General features: G+C 37.4%; 2 protein-coding genes across 2 annotated transcripts; one reads left to right on the top strand and one right to left on the bottom strand.

The window, feature by feature from the left end:
- Nucleotides 1–52: 52 nt before the first annotated feature.
- LOC114479076 (transcription factor AP-1-like) lies at nucleotides 53–3249 on the top strand. The gene has a single exon (XM_028472533.1). It carries the CDS (start codon nucleotides 350–352, stop codon nucleotides 1229–1231), a length of 882 nt encoding a protein of 293 aa, XP_028328334.1. The 5' UTR covers nucleotides 53–349; the 3' UTR covers nucleotides 1232–3249.
- Nucleotides 3250–5257: 2008 nt separating this feature from the next.
- Nucleotides 5258–12218, bottom strand: tada1 (transcriptional adaptor 1). The gene is made up of 8 exons (XM_028473071.1): nucleotides 12122–12218; nucleotides 11724–11815; nucleotides 11580–11645; nucleotides 9371–9465; nucleotides 9017–9229; nucleotides 8090–8241; nucleotides 7757–7913; nucleotides 5258–6370 (listed from the first exon to the last, which is right to left on the bottom strand). Exons 1-8 carry the CDS (start codon nucleotides 12193–12195, stop codon nucleotides 6218–6220), a joined length of 1002 nt encoding a protein of 333 aa, XP_028328872.1. The 5' UTR covers nucleotides 12196–12218; the 3' UTR covers nucleotides 5258–6217.
- Nucleotides 12219–17425: the final 5207 nt, after the last annotated feature.

Genomic DNA, 17425 nt, shown 5'->3' on the forward strand with positions numbered 1-17425 from the left:
CGTCTCATTCCAGCCAATCACAGGCTGAAGAAATGACATCATTGTTATTTTCAGGGGAGACACAGCTTAGAGGTGGATAAAGTTCGTCTCCACGTTGGAAGTAATAGAAAGTATTATTCAAATTTCTTGTTTTTCGGAGGGTGGATACGTTGAAGGTTTACGAGGATTGGAGCTCAGCGACGGGACGGTGTTTGTTGAAGTTTAGTCTGTGGAAAGTTGTCAAGCGAGTTGAAGTTCAACAATAGAAAGAACCCGGAGTGCCTGTCCCGGGACACATGTAAACAGGACACTTTGGACTGTTTTATTCTCAGAGGAAAAACACCTGGAATCAGGATTTAACTGAATTTTTATGTCAAAGAAAATGGAAGCGACGTTTTACGAAGAAGCCTCCAACTCTCAGCATGACGGGACGGCGATGTATGGATTCAATCCTAAAACCCTGAAACAAACCATGACTCTGAATCTCAACGACCCGAAAACCTTCAAACCGCAGCTGGGCGCAAAGCAGGCTCTGGATATCCTCACGTCCCCGGACGTGGGTTTACTAAAGCTGGCCTCGCCTGAGCTGGAGAGGCTGATCATTCAGTCGTGCACCGGGCTGACGACTCCCACCCCGAGCATGTGTCACAGGAACATCACGGACGAACAGGAAGGCTTTGCTGAGGGCTTTGCTAAAGCTCTGGCTGAGCTGCACTACGGCACCGCGGGGATCCCGTTCAGCTGCACCACGGCCCGCACTGAGCCTCCGGAGTACACGGACCTGGGCTCCTTCAACCGAGCAGCTGGAACCGTGTCCCAGTCTGCCACAGACAGACACCCAGGACCAGCACCGAGCTACACAGCCGGCCCACAGGCGTCCCACCACGGCCACATGGAGCAGCAGCAGCAGCACCCACGACTACACGCCCTGAAAGAGGAGCCACAGACGGTGCCGGAGATGTCCGGAGAGACCCCCCCTCTGTCCCCCATCAACATGGAGAACCAGGAGCGTATCAAAGCGGAGAGGAAGCGCATGAGGAACCGGGTGGCGGCGTCCAAGTGCCGGAAAAGGAAGCTGGAGAGGGTCTCCCGGCTGGAGGACAGGGTAAAAGCTCTGAAGAACCAGAACACAGAGTTGGTTTCCTCTGCGAACGTCCTGAGGGACGAGCTGGCTCTGCTCAAGCAGAAAGTCATGGACCACGTTAACAGTGGCTGTCAGCTCATTCTGACACAGCAGCTCCAGGCTTTCTAGACTCAACAGGAACCAACCAAGGGGCTTTGCTTTGGGACCAAAATGCAGCTCGTGTAGTTCATACTTTTAAAGGGAAATAAATAACAAACTGTGACTGTAAACACACGGATGGTGACTGACAGGTGGAAACATGTGACTATGTTTCTCCCATTGTAAAGTTGCGCATGCTAAAATAAACCAACTTATTTGCAACACGTTTAAAACACGTGATTTTTTTTTTTTTTTTTTTTTTTTTTTCCACTTTTGACCATATTTACAGCAATATTTGTGAGATTTCGATTCTTATAAAAAATGTCAAAAAATAATTAAAGGTAAATGTTAAAATCTTAATCTAAATGCCATCTATCTATTTTCAGACACGCTTTTTAAATCTAAATGTCACGGGTGAAACTAAATATTCAGCTAATGTGCTAATTCACCGGAAGTAACATATAAGTTAATTCCGGTGAATTTGCATATTTGCTAAATATTTGGTTTTACCCGTTACATTTAGATTTAAAATTGACATTGTAATTTTACGAGGGGAAAAAAATATACAAATTTCATAAGTATTGCTGTAAATCTGTTCAAAAGTAACGTTATAAAAATGCACAGACGTTTTTGAACGTGGTTTGTTGCAAAAAGTGTTTATTATAGCATGCACAACTTTACAATGGGCGTCTCTTATAGGACTTATATTGCACAGGTTCAATAATGAGTGGGAACAGCTGCCCAAGTGTTAGTTTAACACATATTTCTGATAAGTTTATCTGCATTTGTTCAACTTTAAACTCGAGTTTAACCAGGGTATTAATTACAGCACCTGCCAAACGTCCTATCTTGATGGTTCAACATGTGGTCCTGCTTGTTTTGGATGTGAATGTTCGCAATATCACAAGTGTCAAACTCGAGGCCCGGGGACCATATCTGGCCCTTTAGAGCATCCAATTTGGCCTGCAGGAGACAGTAAAATGACAGAGAAAACATTAGTTATTGTATAAATTACCAAACAATCCAGTTGTACATATTTCAAATTCACCAATTTAATGAAACTACATTATTTGTAGGGGCTCGCAGTTTTCCCACGCTTATCACTAGAATGCAGTAATTTTTAACTGCAAATTGTGGAAAGAATACATTTTTTTTTTCCCAAATCTTGCAATTTATCACAAACAATTCCACAAAATTATACAAAAACTGGTTACAAAATCAAGAAGTTCTGAAGTGAAGATGAAACTAGGGCACAGTGATGTTAAAATAGTTCTTTTTCCACTCCTAAAATCTGCGGCCCACTTGAGATCAAAGTTAAACTGGTCCATATTTGGCCCCTGAACTAAAAATGAGTTTGACATCCCTACACTATCATGTAGCTTTTTTATGTCTGTAGACATTGAGTCCAGCACTGAGTATGACACGAACCAGCGACTATAATATTCAGAAAGACACAAACAGAGAATTCCTACTTTAACTCAGAGATATTCTGTTTGTAGCGTTTACTGAAAAAAAAAAAAAAAAAAACTGCCTTACTTCCTTAACACTTATATTCATATTGCTTTGATACAGGCAGAGTTTTTATTCAGTAATGACACTTTGTGATAACATTTGTACGCAGTATTTTGAGCACTTACTTGTAAATAGGTCGAAATAAACATGTTGGACACGCTGTGTGAATATTTTGTATGTTTGTGTTAAAAGCTAAAAGCAGGCAGGTTTGTACCTGCAGCACATTAGAGGGAGCTGATGGGTTTGTTGTTGATAAACTGGGGCAGACGGAGTTTGAGTCATCGATGATGCGTGTTGAGCTAGTAATGACTGGAGAGCAAACGAGAAAGCTCATTGGTGCGTTTGGTACCGGAAGTGAGCCACACAAATCCATATAAGGTAAAAGACCCCGGGGGCGCAGTGGGAGGGGCGTAAGTCTGTGGAGTGAAGCAAGGACACCCAGGCTTTGGTAAACTAAAGCAGGAGCTTCCATTGCAGCCTATGGGACCGTTTAATTTGGATAAAACCCACAGGAAAACATTTATCAGTAAATATAACCTAATAGGATTCAGTTTATTCTCACTAAATACTTTAAAACAATATGATATCCTATATTATTATATATTTATTTAGAAAAAAATACTAGTGTAAAATGACAATCATTGTTTGTTTTTTTAAACGCCTGATCCAATATACCTTAGACTAGTTTTTAATTTTTCAACCTTTGGGTCGTGATCCCATGTGAGGTCGCCTGGAATTTAAATGGAACACTTGAAATGTCTAGTAATTCATAAATAACAGTTACCTATTATTATTATTCTTTTCAAAATTAATCTTAAAAAACTGCATTTTGTATTTTCACTTTCTCAAATATAAATCTAAAATATAACATAACAAATAATAATAAATATTATAAGACAATACAATAAAGAAATGAAATTATGTAATATACATATTTTGGGTTTTTTAAATCACAAATCCTGACTATTCTGTTTAAGTATAACAAACGTGATGAAAAATAAATTCTAAAAGGAAGAAAAAAGTCTTTGGGGTCACCAGAAATTTGTGATATTAAAATATGGTCACGGTCCAAAAAAAAACGTACCACTGCCATATACAATAATGGGCTGAAGATAACTATATGTTTTCGGAAAGGAAAAAACTAAAATTAGTGTGGAAAAAACAAACCATGCTTTTTTTAAATCTATTTTTTAACTCTGGAAATACTTTAATACATACCATGTGTATGTCCTTGTCAACTCAATAGGAACGCAAAAAAACAAACAAACCAGCAAACCACCAACAATCTGATTTGTAGAGGATAATGATGATTTTTCTCCCTATCTATCAAAATTGTCATAGTTGTTTTTACACTTCTTTATCCTTTTGTTGTTATGTGTAAAATAACTGAAAATAAAGATATTTCTGTGGTTCCTTTGTTTAATATCTGATCTGTTTACCATGACAGTTAAAGCTGCGGTAGGCAGAATCGTGAGGCACTCCACGCTCCCCCCTCCATTCTTGAACAAACCTCACCGGTCTTCTTGTGCACGCGCACACTGTGGAACTCTTTGTGACTGTTTTCTCCATAGAGACTAGTAACAATTGTAGAGACTTTATCTTGTGCTATTGGAGAGTTTTTTGATGTTTTAGAGACATGAAAGCATGTATCACTCGCTGCTGTGAGGACAGTAAGAGCCGCTCCTCAAACGCAAACAGCCGATCGCAGCTGGTCAGAGCAGACAGACTCCACACTGCAATGAATTGGGTTTTCTTTCCACCTTAGATCATTTTTAAATAGATATTTATTCCGTCTGTTATAATTATCTTTTTCGGACTCGGGCCGGACTGAGCTGACTGAAAGCGGGTAGCTCGCAGTCCGCAGCCTCTGTTCTTCCTAACCACGTTTGTGCCTTTATTCTGTTGCTTCTCCAACTCGATATTTGCCATGTAACCGCTGTGCCAAAAGCCGCATTAGAGACTTCTACTGGAAGACATAGGACTTTCACTACCCTCAGTTTGGGAACGCACATGGACTTTTGACGAGTAGCCAAAGGTAATGCTTGAAACAGCTCATGGATCGCCCTGTTGGTAGAAAAATCTCTGATTGGCTGAAGTCTAGCGTCACGCACCTGTATTTCTAAAGCTCATTTACAGAGCCAGGAGTAGTAGAGATTCACTGTCCACTCAGAACACTTTGGATTACAATACAATATGATTATGGATTTTTGACCACAAAAAAAAAAGAAAAAAAAAAAAACTTACCTACTGCAGCTTTAATGCATTAAAAGCAGGAGCTTAACAGACCAATTCCATTTTCTGAGAGTCCTCAAAAAAATAAATTAAATGAACAATTCATTTATTTTCAGAGTAGGCAAAGTTATCACCGTGGACTCACAAGTCGGTCCGAGTTAAATTCTTTTGGTTGAATCATTGAACCATGTGATCCTCTGTTAACCCTCTGCTTCAGAATAAAGGTGCTCACAACACATCTCTGAATAGTTTCAATGTCTGGATGGATAATGATTGCGTCATTATTGATACACAACACTTGACAAAGAAAGATTTGATAACAACTTCATACAGAATTTATTTCATCATTTTTTCATCAACGTACACTTCACAAAGTAGTCCGTCAGAATGAACCATGATGACTCAGCTGGTTTGATGTTTGAGGACTCTGTGGCAGCAATCAAAGGAAAGCCCCAGAATTCGTACAAAAAGGCAAATGCGTTGTAAAAACTATCTTCAGTTATATAAATAAAAAATATGTAGAAAAAGATACATTTATATACATCTAACCTGAACAGATGGAATTAAAGAAAGTTGTACAAGAGGAATCTTTTCAAAACTTGGAAACCCAAAAGTGAAAAAAGAAATAATGATAACAGTTTTATACCTGCCACAGTGTAAAGATCTCTGTAAACATCAGCTGTAAACTCAGAGAACTTGACATTTTGTGTGCTCTAATGGACGGCTCATCAGATTTGTTACACTGGTTTATGTAAACTCACAGAATCCTGCTTCAAATTCAGGAAGATCTGATCAAATACAACAACAACTCACCTGAATGAAAACCCCTGGAGTTTAACGACAGTTTAAACATTTATCTTTCAGACTTAAAACATGTTGTGACCTGACCCTGAATGCTAAGATTAGATCTAAGATGTTTCTGTCTCCTTGTATGGAGTTTATATCTTGTGTTGTGGTGCATATCTGTAGATGCGAAAACAAAGAACAAAAGAAGCTGAGTCATGTTTTGGTGTTACTCCTAATGCATCGTTAGTGCTGAATACAGCTTATTTATCATTACTGAAACTAACTTTTTAAACAAGTCAATGAATCCAGATCATCTAAAAACAACTGCTTCAATGTAAGAAATTCAGATCAACTGAAGTCTCTACATGTTCAGTTTTCTAGATGATGATGATGTTCATTCTGATGCACATTCCTAGAACGAGCTCCTGTGTAGGAATAGTTTCAGTGTTTCCTACAGCTGCACATTCAGTGCTGAGTCCCTGGTTCTCAGCTGATGATCATACAGTCCTTAGCAGCGAGGCGCTGCCGGTGCACGTGGTCCTGCTCCAGCTCTTCGTGGCTCGGGTGCCAGAGTCTGGACAGGATGCGCTCCATGTTGAGGGCGTACATAGTGTGGGAGGGCATCACACTGTGCTGAACCTGTGGGCAGATGAGAGAGGTTGTGGTGTGTTTGTGACACGGGATAAATAAATATTTACAATGATTAGTTAAATCACTCTGAAGACAAGAGGGCCACTCAGACTTATTGGTCATGTTTCATCTTCAGCGATACACTCATCAAAGAAAAGAGTCAATTTCCACCTTAGCATTCTATGGACTCATTTCAAGAATAACCATAATTGTTGATACAAAAACACAGAAATTGTACCCAACATATCGATGTAAAAGCTGGTTTTAATAACATTGTTGTTTGAGAATATTCTTACCAATATAATTGGAAAAAATGTCATATTTGCAACAAAATAATTCACTTTAAAAGGTAGAATAAGAATAATCTCTTGTAATTTACTAGTTGGCCTGCTGTATTCATTGAAAAAAACAAAGCAATTATGGGTAAACCTTGTACATCGGCCAGTATGAGATTGCAAAACAACAACAACAACCTAAAATTAGTTTGGATGCTAAAAACTTTGAAATTACTTAAAATTGTGATATTTGTCTTTTGTTGCTTTTCTTTCAGCCGTTGTTGTTTTTCTAATATACTAGTGCAGTGCCCGTAAGAAGTATGCATTATACTGTGTTGCTGCCAATGTTGATTTCCCCTAATAATTCTATAAATTATTAAATGCTCAGTTTTTTTCAAGTGAATAAATAACACTAATGGTCCAGATATCATAATAAGTGACCATTACAGCACAATCCCAAAAGAAAACTTCTCTGCATGTCCATCAACATTTCACTTTTTGACTTACCTGTTAAGTCCATTTATTACCTCCACCTAATAGGTAATATTTTCACAGGTGTTCATTTTTTTTTTTGTCTGTAAGCAGGATTAATACAAACATACTTAACAGATTTTGATCTATTTTTTATCAAAGACAAACCTTACGCCATGGAAGATTCTATTAAATTTTGGAGGGGATCTGCATTAATTTACTGATTCTGGATCAGTTTAAAAAAAAAAAAATCAAAAAATTCTTATTACTGATCTTTGGCAAAATTTCAAAAAATTCACATCTTGATTCGTAATTGATCGATCTTCACCAAAGTTGACTTAGTAATGTCAGTTATGGTTGATCCCTTAATTACCCCACAGAATTTCATCCAGATAGGATTTTTTTTTTTTTTTAATGGGGGTGCCTGTACATTTGGAGCTACTGTATCGTTATTTATGGTGATAGACATTTCTTCCAAGCCTTTAAAATGTGAATGATCCTGGTGGGACCATGATTAGAAATCACTGATCCAGATAACTGCAAATATCAGGCAAAAACGATATTTAACGCTTGGCGGAGGTTTGCGCTCTGCTGTTGCTGCTCTTGTTCAAAGACGCTATGACCAAATGTCGTATCCACATTATCTCACCTGTAAAGCCTCGAAGAGATCAAACATGTTGATTGGAGGCAGGGAAGCAGGAAGGCCGTCAGCAGCACAAGCCAGTAAATGAACAGCCTGTTGCTCAGCCTCGTCAGGGGACAGCTGAGGTGGGGGACCTGCTGGAAGTGAGGCACTAGGAGGGGGACTGAGAAACAAAGTGAAGGAAAAAAGTCAACTGGAATAACTATACGTATCACAAATATTAAGAAAACCCATCTTAACAGGTTTATCCAAGTCACAGGAACAATAACCACATTTCTTTTTATATAACCCTAATGCAAATTATCACAATTCCATAAAGAGATGAAGAGTGGTTCGTACCATTCAGTTACACTGTGGTAAGCAGCGAGGCTGTTCTTCAGGTAAGGCTGAGGCATGACGTCACTGCCAAAAGCATAAGGGAAGCGTCCATCGCGTAATCGATACGCCTTCCTCCGACTGATCACAGCCGTCAGCACATCTTTAAGGTGATGCTGTAATTAATCAGTGCACGGAATCACTACACAGCCAGGAAGAAACGTGCACGTTCCCTTTTATAATATAATCCCAGCAAATAGGAGAGTAAACAAGCACATATTCTGATTAAGGGGGTAAGAAAAACATCTATTAGGCAATATTTCACCGTGCGATTATTGCATCGATCCAAAGAATGTCCAAATCATTGTTTTTAATCATGTCTTTTAATGAAAAAACATTAAAAAGTGCCAACATATGCACAGCACGTAAACACCCAGTCACAAGGTGTCAGTGAACCAAATCAGACCTTATTAAACTACCACACTGCTCAATGCATTTTAGCTTGGAAGTTGATTTCATATTTTCATAAAACATACTGGGCACTTTTATAGATGTATATAGTTACTTTTTTAAAAGAATTTAAGAACTTAACAGAATCAGAATCTGTTGTAGAAGCAAAAGTGGAACTTTTTTTCAAAAATGTAATTTGACAATTTGATAAACACGTCATTTGTTTTTCATATTGGTACTTGAATTACAATCAGTTACCATTTACTGGTTCTCGCAAGTTTAAAAGTAAATTATCGCATCGTGACATGTAAATCGTGAATCGTATCGTATCATCAGATTCATGGCAATGCACACCCCTATTGCTGTTTGTTTGACTCTACTCATGGAAAGTAGATCATAAGAAGGAATGTTTGGGTTGCATAAACAGATTATTGAAAGCAACATGGTAAGATTAATAACAATCGTGACACAAATGCCCCCCCACAAGTCACGATTACACACCTCAACAGCATGAATCATGGCGTTTACGGTGTCGTCTGAGATGTTGTCTAAGCCCAGCTCAAAAGCAGTGACCATCATGCGAGCCTCCAGCTGGCCCCGTGTGGGCAGCAGCAGAGTGTGGGCGCTGAGACGCAGCTCCTCCTCCTCACCTCCAACCTCTCGAGGACTGAAAGGTTGAGCGGCGCTCAGAGGATTCTGAGGCTGGAAACGATGCTGTGGCCCCCGAAGTGGACATCAAAAAGGACAAAGTCAGTTATTAGGTGCACAAGCAGTGACACTTCGTGATAAGAAGGATGTGGAGCTCATTGAGAGCATCGCACCTCTGCAGCGATGAGGAAAAGAGGGAGCACTTACATCAAACTTCTGTCGGGAGGAACATTTTTTTGTCCCTTTAGGTTTGCCAGGTTTGGAAGCACAGCCACTTTGCCACTGCAACGGACCAGTGCCCTCTAGTGACCAAGAATAAAAAGACAGGCAGTGTATGATATCTCAGTCTCAGAAAGAAAGATGTTCAAGTTTGCACAATTGTAGTCCAAATATGACGAAAACCAGAGGTGTAAAAAGTACCAATATATTCTACTCAAGTAGAAGTATTGTTACGTCATTGAACTCAAGTACAAGTAAGTCATGCATAAAATACTCAAGTGCAAGTAAAAAGTAGCTCAATTAAATAGTACTCAAAGTAAAAGTTACTAGTTACTTTCAAACCCCACATTTATTTTTGGTAATAAATCTTGCCACGGTTCTCTTGCATACAGTAAACATCTCATGGATAAACTTAAAAAGGAACTTTTGGAACTTCATTTATTTTCCACAAATTCATCTGAATAAAATAAAAGGTTTGTCGAAATGTACAATTCTTTTTTTTTCATATAAAATAACACCAATGAATTCAATTCAAAATAAAATAATGCATCATGCTCTAAGTATAGCTAATTATGAACTCTAAAACAGGCTATGATGTGATGCATTTGATTGTTGTGTGATTATTTCATTTTTTGTAGTTTAATAATGTCCGTTGACCGTTTTTAATTTAACAAAAATAATAATTTACTCAGTAAAGGTTTGGTGTAAAAAATGTAATGAATTACTTTACTTTTTTAAAAATGTACTTGAGTACAATTAAAATGGCTGATTTTAATATATTTTAAAAAGTACAAGCACCCATGGAATTAAATGCAACTCAATTACAGTAACGCAAGTACTTGTAATCCATTACTTTCACCTATGACTAAAACCAGATTGGCATTAGTGCTTCTATAGGTGGTGGCTAATTGGACATTGGATAAAAAAACGTATCAAAACAGACTGCATGACAAAAAGTTTAATGACTAATCTTATGAAGTTTTTTGAGAGCAAGTTATGTAATTTTGTTTGGTCTCTGTTACTCGTGATCAGCCCATTAAACATTTCTTGCCCTTAAACTTTGAAATTATCACTGGGTTAGATAAAAGTACTTCTGAATCCATTTAGTTTTTAGGAGCCTATTATATTATTAGATAGGGCTGGGCCAGGTTGATATCGACCAAAATTCTTATCTCAATATTTTTTCTCAAAATGCCAATATACAATATACTGTAAATCTCAAAATTTTTAACTCAATAAAATCTTATCAAATAGACAACTGTGGGTTAAATTTGTTGATGCAAAATGCCAGAGGCACATTTAATAAACAAACAGCTGTAAAATATGAACCACTTTTGGCTTCCTCTCCTATAAGGGACAGAATGTGTGAGTGAGTCCTGTAGTGTGGCTTGTTTAGAGGAAGGTCTGGGTTAGGTTACACTAAGCAATCCATCTAACTGTGCTTTTCATGCTGTTCTGAGAGGTAGTGGTAGAAGACACTCCTAAAGTGAGTATTTTCATACAAAATAAGCAAAAAAAAAAAACAAAAACAAAAAAAAATCATTAAAGGCAATATTGTAATTTTCTATACTGCCAAAATAGAAATCACTATGAATCTTGATATATTGCCCAGGCCTATTAGATATCTTTTAATTTTCACGTGAGGCCAATCATCAGTTAAAAACTAGGTTAACTTTGGTTATTTTACAATCCTGAAACATACCATACATATTTGATACATTAATATTATTTTAAAGTAGCAATTCTCAACTGGTGGGTCGGGACCAAAAATTGGGTCGTGGATCTGTACTAGATGTGTCACGGACAGCTGGTCAAAATAACAAACAAATACTTAATGTCTCTCATGTTGGACTTGTCTTTTATTTTGAAATAAAATTTTCTTTTGACAGGCATGCTGTGAAATGCAATGTTGCACAGGAAAATGTATAGATATATGTTAAAAACTGTTTTTACATATGTGCGTTTTCAACAGCTATTTTGAAAAACTAAATTTGATAGGTTGGATTCTTAAAAAAAATAAATCAATAAAAGTGGGTGGAAATTTATTGACCGTGGCAAGATGTGGGTCCCAGGGTGAACTCAGCTGAGAAGCCCCAGTTTAAAGTGTAAAGCTTTGTGTGTTTTTAAATAATAATAATAATAATAATAATAATAATAATTTTGCAGAAATAAAGTGGGATCAAATATGTAGTCATACCTGGTGTGGCGACAATGATCTGGCATCGTGTGAGGATGGCCAGTAGAAAATCATTGTGAACGTGCACTGAGGAGGAAAAAAAGAGCAAATTGTTTTAGTTTTCTTTGAAATTAAGAGTTTACAAAATACTTTGCGTTAACTTACCATTATCCTGGGCTAGCAAACGACGTGCCTCGACGTCAAACTCTTCCTTACTGATCTTGTGTTTAAACCACAGCTTCAGGTTTGCCCAATAACTACAACGTAAACCCACATTAATCACTATTATCCACTAATCCAAAAACACAGTGTGAATAGCAGCTAAAAAGCATTATATTGAGTAAAATAATTAATATGTTTACTGTCAAAAAGTCTTTAACTTAGAGGAAGAAATATGTCCTCATATAATAATAGTGATGCCACTGATGAGAGCTGAGGCTAGCGCTACGAGCACCAGCGAGGCGGATTTTCTACTATATTAAGAAACTTTTCAATGACGTGAGAAGGAAAATAAAACAACTCAACGACAATAAAATAGCAGATCAACACCCCATTTAACTTACTGTTTGACATTGTCCCCAATAGCATCCGTTAAATTCTTCTTTGCAATCTCAAGCTCGCTAGCATGAGCCGCCATGGCGACGTTAATTGAGACGTAGTTGTGACGTCATCAACTGGCGACACAGTAAACTTTATTTGCGGGTGGCAACCATAGTTAAGGTGTATTATTTATTTATTTATTTATTATGATTATTTATACTTATAGCAAGTATTGTGCAGCAATAAATACAATAAATCAATGTGAAAGAAAATAAAAGCCCACAAAAGTGAACAAAAAAGCATTTTATGATACATTTTAATGCTCTTTTAATATTAGTAATTCATTTAAAGGCTTTTTCAACCAAGTTCAGTGACTGACATACGAGTCTGACATGATTTTTAGTGAATAAAGCATGGAATAAATTAAATAAGTCAACATTGCCGTTACTATTTTGTTATTTTCTTTCTCATTTTTAATGTTATATTTTTATAAGCGCATTGGGATGACTTTGTTGTAATTTGCGCAATACAAATAAAGTTGAATTGAAATGAATTATCATTAGCAGAATATCAATATCATTTATATTTAGTACTACTACCACTATAATTATTCTATGTATTATATAATGTATATATTATTACTATTATAAATGAATACAATATTGATCAAATCTACACGTTACTTAATGCAATTTACAAAAAAACTTAAAAACTGATAGAATTTTACACAGTATTTGAAAAAATAAATGTAAATACTACTCATCCACTAGATGGCCAGCAAGGTTCAGTTGAACTTCATTTGAAAAAGAGAACATAACGAAGGGAGAAGCATTTAACTCTTTAATGGCATGTAATTGTCACATCCATCTGTTTCTTTTCTTTTTTTTTCAAGTATACACATCTCCTTTTTAGACTTTATATCTGTTTTCATTGTTCCTGTTTTGTCTTCAACTGTGCCTAAGCTGATGTGTAAAAACATTGCGCAAGCTAGCGTCAACTCTTGTGGTCGAGAACTCATCAGCAGACATTTTTACCTCCTTCCATTCATCACATGTATTATCCATTAACCCATGTACATGGAGCTGGGCTCATGTGGGCGCTCGATTCAACTTCCTATTGCTCTCAGGCAAATGTGTTAAACTCAAGGCCCAGGGCCCTTTAGAGCAGGGGTCCCCAATCCTGGTCCTCAAGAACACTATCCAGCATGTTTTAGACGTTTCCCTCTTCCAACACACCTGATTGAAATGACCAGGATCGTTATCAGGCTTCTGCAGAGCATGATGATGAGTTCATCATTTGAATCAGGTGTGTTGAAAGAGGGAAACATCTAAAACATGCTGGATAGTGGTCCTTGAGGACCAGGATTGGGGACCCCTGCTTTAGAGCATCTAATTCAGCCCCAAGGAGAAGTAAGAATTACTGAGAAAACATGTACCATTGTTTAATTACAAATAATTCAGTTGTAGATATCTCAGTCCCTCCAAATACACACAAATTTACAATTGTCCCATGCTTATATCACATAATGAAGGTAGTCATTTTTTAATTGCAAATTAATGAAAAAAAAAACGATTTATTTAATTACTTTAAATCCTGCAAATTTCAGTCAATTATTCTACTAAATTAAATAACATCTGTTCACAATATCAAGGAAATGAAAGTGAATTTAAGTTTAAGGTCACTTAATGCTTGGATATTGTTGGTCTCATATACTTTATATGTAATTTAGTGCTAAACTAGGGAACAATAATGTTAAAATTGCACTTTTTTCCTGCCTAAAATCTGTGGCCCACTTGGGATCAAACTATGGTCTGTATTTCGTCCATGAACTAAATGAGTTTGACACCCCTGCTTTAAGGTCACATGCCTACATCACAAGTTAAACTTTTTTAACGTTTTCTAGAGTCAAAAATAGCATGAGAAAACGTTCACAAAAACTGCCCTGAATTAGGTGTTAATAGATCAGACTGATTGATTGGCCTCAGCTCACAGGCTATTTTTGTTTGTCTCTGAGTTGTGTTGGTACGTAAATTGACCTCATTCTGTCCAGACTCTCAGCGAAATAAATCCACTTTTTGTTTATGTTCTTCACAAATATGTCTTCACGATTAGCTGAAAAAGGGTCATATGGTCCATATTGAACATGTCTGTGTTAAGCTTTAAATCAAAAGTGCATTTAGGAACAACGTTCGTTAAAGGGTTATTTAACGGTCTGAAGGGAAAAAAGAAATCTCTGCCTTTATTTAAATTGAAAGCAGGTTCACATCCTGTCTGTTGATTTAAACTAACTGAACATTTGACGCTAATGACTCACCGTTGTGGATGTTCTCCTAACACCAGATGTCTTTTAGCAAACATCAACCACTGATCAGACTTGTTGTGTGCAGTGTGATGAAACTCGAGGACCGTTGAGCTTTGCTGACTTATACAAGGAAGGCTTTCAACCAAGAACCCTACAGTAGTTTCTCAGACACCCCAATGCAGCCATAGCTTTCAGGGATACACAGCAAGAGTGTGTTCACATTTATTGGAGCCTAGGATGTTACCTTAAGGGAAAATTACCTGAGTGGACAGAAGCTTGGTGTGTGCAAGGGTCATTTTGGGGTGTCGGTGTCTGAGGTTGTAGATACAGTGTGAGGGTTCGATGTGTGGTTGGCAGATTTAAAGGAAGACAGTGCTCAACTATCCTTATCCTTACTATCCTGATAGGAAAGTAGCTGTGTCTGTGTTTTGACTGTCAGAATTTGTAATTGTTACACTAGAACTCTGTAGTGCATGTGTCGTTCATGTGCACGCAGCAGCCTCCGTATCTGCTGCTGTAAGTGACACTGTGTTGTTGCTGCTGCTGCCGAGGTGTGTGCACATTGAGAGAGATAGAAGCGCTGCAGTAATATGCTTTTAACAGAGCATGTTATATTACTGTGATGTTGCTGTGGGACTAACGTTGGCTTGTTAGCTCCTCTGAGGGAGGGACTTTGGAATGTTTGGAGGCAGGGCAAGAGAGCAGCGGGGAGGGAGGGGAAGAGAGGGATCTGAGAGTTGCGGACTGCACCTTTAATGAATTACAGAAAAATAATTGCAGTTCATCGCTTTTTTTGCACTCCAAACAGCACGGAACCTTTCTCATTTCACAAGTTCCCTGTACCATAATACTGATGCACAGACCACAACACAAGAAATGGGAGAACCTGAGGAGAATCTTTCCTTTTAATACAAAAACAATTTTGTTTTTTATTTAATGTATGTATACGTATTTTAGTTCAAAACAACTAAATTATCTTCAATGTTATAATGGTAAACTAGTTTTATATTTTACTAAGAGTCTTTTGCCCAGATTATTTCAATGTTTGTATTATATCGATACACAGGAAGTTGGACCCATATTAAGATACTAAGTGCTGACTCATCTTTAATTACAAGTGAAGCTGGGACTATAATCCCAGCTACATTTGTACCTGAAGGGATGAGGTGTGGTTGATTTCCAGTTTGTTTTGTTCCAGGCTCCATCTTTTTCAGAAATTCATCTTTTCTCAGAATATCTCAGCGGTAGAGAACTGATTGATTTTGCCATTTTCTGGCCTCCTTTGGTTATGTTTAGTACCTGAACGCTCCAGCACAGACTGAGGTTATTACGTTCCCTTCATCCTGAAACTCTGATTCCCCGCTGGCTGCAGACTTCAATATTATACATATCAGAAGTTTACAGAGCTGTGGTTTTATGACATATTCCTTTTTGGACATTTTCTTTCATACATCACCACCAAAATGTTACACAGTCAATCCAGATAGAACCAGCAAAATATGGTTTCCCTGCTCTGCATCTCATTTAATATCAGTAATATCAACCATAGTCAAGTTCTGCTCGTACTCAAATTTGGTTTCCTAGAGCAACGTTCTCAACCTTAGGGTCGGGACCCCATTTGGGGTCGCAAAACACTGGGAACGGGTCACCAGATGCACTAAGAATATCTTTTGAACAATTTGAGCCCATTTTTGCTTATTTTTACCCTTTGTCTCTACAACTACACCAAACATTCCAGATTTGAACCTATTTTCATCACAAATAGAACCAAACAGGAATGTTTGACTTTTACAGCAAACTATAGAACAATTGAAGGGACGGTTTTTCATTGGTTGTTTCATGTTTCATTTTGGACTGAGCAGCCAATAGGAAGCCTCGGTCAGTGCAGACTTTAACCAACTTATGATTTTTAGTTTTTGTAACTAGTTAACTAGTGCTTATTTCCTCTACACTAGTGAGTCACTACACACTTATGCTATCACTAGTTCATTAGTGCTGCTGCAAACAGCTTTACTCGTAGATATCTTTATTTTATTAGTTCTCTAGTAAACATGTTGAGTCCACCTAGTTTACTAATAAGGGCTAAAGAAGAAACAAGTGAGCATGCTGACAAGTTCACTAGTTTTAGCCTTTTTTGCTAGTGCTTTTTAGCCTCCAAGTAACAATTGTACATTGTACAATTGTATCACTAGTTAACTTTAGAGACATTAACCAATGATTGACTTGTTAACATGTCAGTTTTTACAGCACACTAGTGAAAAAGTTTGATAAAGTATACATCAGCTAATCGATAGGGATGTCCCAATCCGATATCAGTCAGATATCAGCCTGAAAACAAATAGTTTCAATTCATTTTTTTTTTACCTATTTTATTCAATTGTAGAATACTGTAGATATTATGTTGAAGGTTAAAATTAATGTAACCAATTGGTTAATATTAAATGGGTCAGTTTTTCTCATACCTACAGTTGCTGACTATTGTTCTCTGAGTAACATCACTTGATCAAGCCTTTTTTAACATTTCACACTACAAAATAAGTCATTTATTTATTGAAGGAAAGAAAAGTAATAAAAGTTTGTATGATTCATGCTGATATCAGATCAATATCGGTATCGGCCGATACGCAAGGCTGCAATATCGGTATCATATCGGAAATGAAAAAGTTGTACCGGGACATCCTACTAATAAACACTCACCTTTCCATACAATCCTTGCTCATGTCGACAACTTCACATTATGCAGCTCTGCAAGCTCTCCTCTGATTGGTCCTTGCAGTGGTGACTGTCCGGTCACTTTACAGGGTTTATATCCAAATCCCTGATTGGTTGTGACGTTTTCAAAAGCCAATGGCCTGCCTGCATTTAATTTTTCCCCACCCCTGATATTAGCATATAAGGGTTACTAGCAACACGTTTCACTAGCGAATTGTACTCATACATTTGTAAACCAAAACTGAGCACTAGTGGAGCTTAATTATGTTTGATTTCCTTAACAATTTAAATTCTACGACTTTACCTAAAGTGT

Source organism: Gouania willdenowi, chromosome 17 (genome assembly GCF_900634775.1).
Source record: "Gouania willdenowi chromosome 17, fGouWil2.1, whole genome shotgun sequence".
In the NCBI taxonomy this organism is placed as follows: domain Eukaryota; kingdom Metazoa; phylum Chordata; class Actinopteri; order Blenniiformes; family Gobiesocidae; genus Gouania; species Gouania willdenowi.